The 4005-nt window shown below is 41.3% G+C and overlaps 1 protein-coding gene across 1 annotated transcript in view; it reads left to right on the top strand.

The window, feature by feature from the left end:
* Window positions 1-1138: 1138 nt before the first annotated feature.
* Window positions 1139-4005, top strand: part of HPRT1 (hypoxanthine phosphoribosyltransferase 1) — a 14388-nt gene continuing 11521 nt past the window's right edge. Inside the window, exons 1-3 of the mRNA XM_009999691.1 lie at window positions 1139-1165; window positions 1279-1385; window positions 2701-2884. Of these exons, the coding sequence (XP_009997993.1) occupies window positions 1139-1165; window positions 1279-1385; window positions 2701-2884 (318 nt within the window). The remainder of the gene's footprint in view (window positions 1166-1278; window positions 1386-2700; window positions 2885-4005) is intronic.

Genomic DNA, 4005 nt, shown 5'->3' with positions numbered 1-4005 from the left:
TTTTGCTTCGCGGCTGTACCTGCTCAGGCTCCTCCGCGCTGCTTTTTACGCGTTATTTTTATTTCTCAAGCGAGTGCCGGGCGTTCCTGAAACCCATGTGGTGTCTTAGGGCTGTGCTGGCCACAAGGCTGCGACAAGTACATCCCTGCAGCCAGGGAGGAAAAAAAGCCCGATACAAGCTGTAGGAAAGGCCCCTTCCCTGCCAAACGCAGGAAGGAAGGCTCAGGAGGCATCATGCTACGTGAAACGAGGGCTCTGAACCACAGCGAAATACCAGGGGGTTTGGGAGGGACCTGCCTCGTTACTTAAAATAACAGGTTGCACGATCGCTGATGAGGGACTCGATGCACCAGCCAGCAGCGTGGTGAGCTCGTAGAGAGTCTTTTCTGCATGGGAGCTTGAAATACTCGTGAAATTCCCCACGTGAAATACTCGTTAGGGGTTAGGCAACACAGAAGCGTGTGAGCAGTTAGCTGAGCACAGGCCAAGGAAGTGCTTCCTTGGGCACCAAAATAAAGACTGTGCCCTGCTAGGGCAGTGGTTGCCAAGTGGATCCTGAACATGCCTGCCTCAGTGACCTGTCAGTGATAAGCTTTGGGTTTCCAGCTGAAATTCTTGACTTCATTTTACAGAAAATAGCGTTCAGCTGCATAACCAGAGAGTGAAGTAATTAACATGTTGTCATTTTCAAGTGGCAGCAGGGTTAAGGTTCAGGTAGGGCTGTTCTTGATGCTGTTGGGACAATATGCCCTTAACCTCAGCAGTGTCTGGTATAAATACATACACATGGTGATCCATTGTCCTGATTAATATACACTTGCTCATATTGCAGGCTGTTTTATAGAGGAATTTTGTTGTTATTCAGTGTTGTGGATGGCAAAACTCCTGCTTGCTTGATTGCAGATGCAGGTTTTACACTACAGTAGGAAAATCAAAGGTGTTTAAAAGCTCATTGATTTTTTTTAATCTTTTTTTTTTCATGTAATGAAGAGATTAAGTGAGGTGTAGTAGCTTCATTTTCCCGCTCTCCAATGTAGGAGAATGTTGTTAGGACTTAATTTCTTCCCCACATTGTGTTATGCAGCAACTCTTGTGAACTCTTAAGTTCTGGCAGATTACACCGTGTTCAGTGTGACTAATGTTTTCTAGTGGAGAGGTGATCCTGGTGAGCATGATGAGTTTGATACCTTACTGAATAAAGGCAAGGACTTGTAGTTTCTTACTAACTACAGACTTTCTGTAAGGCTTTTTAGAAACCTCACCTTATTTCCTTTTCAGATTGGCGATGATGAGCAAGGCTACGACCTGGACTTGTTCTGCATACCTAAACATTATGCAGATGATTTGGAAAAAGTCTATATTCCTCATGGGCTCATCATGGACAGGTTTGTTTGACTTCAGACAGTACACTGCTCCAGCTGATTCCATGACACTGGAATAAACAATCTTCCAGTGATAGTTTTGCTGCCTGGTAACTGTCTAAATAGATTACATTTAATTAGAGACTAAGAAGTACAAGTGCTAATTAACTCTTTCTTGTTTGGCTTCTAAGTGTTTGTACATTTGCAGTTATGCTGTTGCTAGGAATTTAGTCATAATTCTCAAGCAAAGTGATGTGGTAGATAACAATCTACAACATTCTTTTCAGTGTTTCTTTGATATTTTCCTAAAACCTAATTAAAAGGTGTTATTTGTAGTGCCAGTCAGTCTGAGAACAACTCTAGTCTCTCAAATTTCCCTAGGATATGAATAAAACTAAATTATCAATCACATCATCTTAGACTTTCTCATGTTGATATGGTGGGAAAGTCATACCCAACTTTCTCCCTTTTGGGAACAACATTGGCCTCTGCAAATATCAGTCTGCCCCTTCCATGGTTGCTGCAATCTGTGATGTGCCTTGAAGTTTTATCTTGGGAATTCACCCAGATTTGTTGTGGTCTTTGCTTAGACATAATAAACATTCCTACAAAATATGGTGTTTGTTTTGTTTTGTTTTTTAATATTGCAAAAACTTTTTGCTGGAAGTCTGTATATGGAAAAAATGGGCAAAGTATGTATCATTCATGAATTGACATAAAGTTTATAATGGCAGACTTTCTCTGAGAAGCGTGCTGTCAGCTGGCACACCATAAATACATACCATGCTTTCTAAAATGAACGACAAGATAAATTTAGAAACAATGATTGCAGAAAAACAGTGCAGCGTTCTCTTCCTCTGCCTCACTGGCATGGTGTTTTGCAGCTGGGACAAATTTCTGACATTCTCTTTATTTTACGATTTGAGAATTTTCTTGCTCCTCAGCTAGCAAAGGCTACAGGTTTTTGTTGTTGTTGTTGTGTCAGCTTGGATTGCTCTTTGCATGGAAGCTGAGCTTCTCTTTGGAAGAAGAAAACACACCTTCCTGTCCCATATCCGAGGGTGGAACAGCTTCAGGGTGTTAAGATTTGCTTTGGCTGAGTGTGACGTATGCAAACAAAGTTTTTTTGGCAGTGCTGCTGTTAGATTAACCTTGGGAAGCAGAGCTTTGTTGACCAATAACATGTAAAAGTGGCTGAAGTGCTAGGCAAATATTTCCAAGCAAAATGTGTTTCCAAGTTTGGTGCATGTGTTTGCTGCCCTGAGTATAAAATGCTGCTGCTCTAGTGAGCAAATGCAATGAGTTGTGACAGCTAACTCTCTTCCTTGGTTTTGTGCAGGACAGAGAGACTGGCACGAGAGATTATGAAGGGCATGGGAGGACACCACATCGTAGCACTCTGTGTGCTCAAGGGTGGCTATAAATTTTTTGCTGATTTATTAGACTACATCAAAGCACTGAACAGGAACAGTGACAAATCCATCCCCATGACTGTGGACTTCATTCGGTTGAAGAGTTACTGTGTAAGTATCTCTGTATCACTATGTATTACTATGTAAGTATCACTCGATTCATAAATCTAGATTATTGATCAGTGGCCACAGAATATTTTGTTCTGATCAGGATTTCAAACTGAACATTCTGTAACATGAGCTAAAATGTACATTTTCTAGAAGGAAGCACAAGGCTATGTTCTGCAGGTCAAAGAAAGAAGCAGATGTATGTTAGGACTGCATGCTTTTCCTGACTTTCTGACAGCCTAGTCTTGTGTTTTCAGAATGGTATTTATATAATTTGCTCCATAAGACCACCTGTAGCATGGAAATAATTCCATTTTTTTATTTTGGTTTAGAGTGTTTGAATAAATGGTTTCATAAAGTTATGTTGTTAGTTCTGTCTCAGCAACTTTGCATTCAAGTCAGCATGGTTGGTAGATGAGTGCCTAGTCCCGTACCAAAAAAAAATAGAGATTACTAAATTGGAAACTCAGAATTATCCTTCATTTCATTAAACTGTGAAGCCAGAGATGGAGTTACTTGCAGACTTAGTTTGTACTCTCAGAGAACTTTGTAAGTTCATGGTTGCTGTCTAGTGGTTTGTTAACATTTAATGGTGAAGCCGAGAGCTTGTGGGGCTTTGGTGAAGTCCATCTGCAGGAGGAGCAGCCCAGGCTGCCCCAAGCATACAAAGGGCTGGCCCTCCAGGTGTTACCTGGAAACCACAGGCACCTCTGCTGAACACAAGGCTGTGCTCTGTAAAGGGAAAGCAAGGCTGGGCTGAAAGGTTGGTGCCAGCCCTTGTTATGTCTCACAGGGCACTCTCTGCTAGAAGGCACTGTATTTAAATGAGAGGGCAAGAGCTGTTTGACAACCCTGCCTTCTGCTCCCCACAAAAGGTTCAAGTTCATTCCACTTTTCTGCTTAACCACTAAGCCACCATGTGCCCATATATTCTGGCTGTAGAAGCCACAACAGAAAGCTGAATGTCTAATTCAGGATAATATATAAAAGAGTAGGAAATTATGACTCCCTCTTTTTTTTTTTTTTTTTTTTGGTGAGGACATTGTGTCTTTTGCTTTCTTCAAGAAACAATAACTTACTTGTCTTGTTTAAAAAACAGTATAGAGACTTCACCCTTCACTCTT

This window comes from Chaetura pelagica, unplaced genomic scaffold, assembly GCF_000747805.2.
Source record: "Chaetura pelagica isolate M959 unplaced genomic scaffold, ChaPel_1.0 scaffold456, whole genome shotgun sequence".
NCBI lineage: Eukaryota > Metazoa > Chordata > Aves > Apodiformes > Apodidae > Chaetura > Chaetura pelagica.
This window is presented reverse-complemented; position numbering and strand designations above follow the sequence as displayed.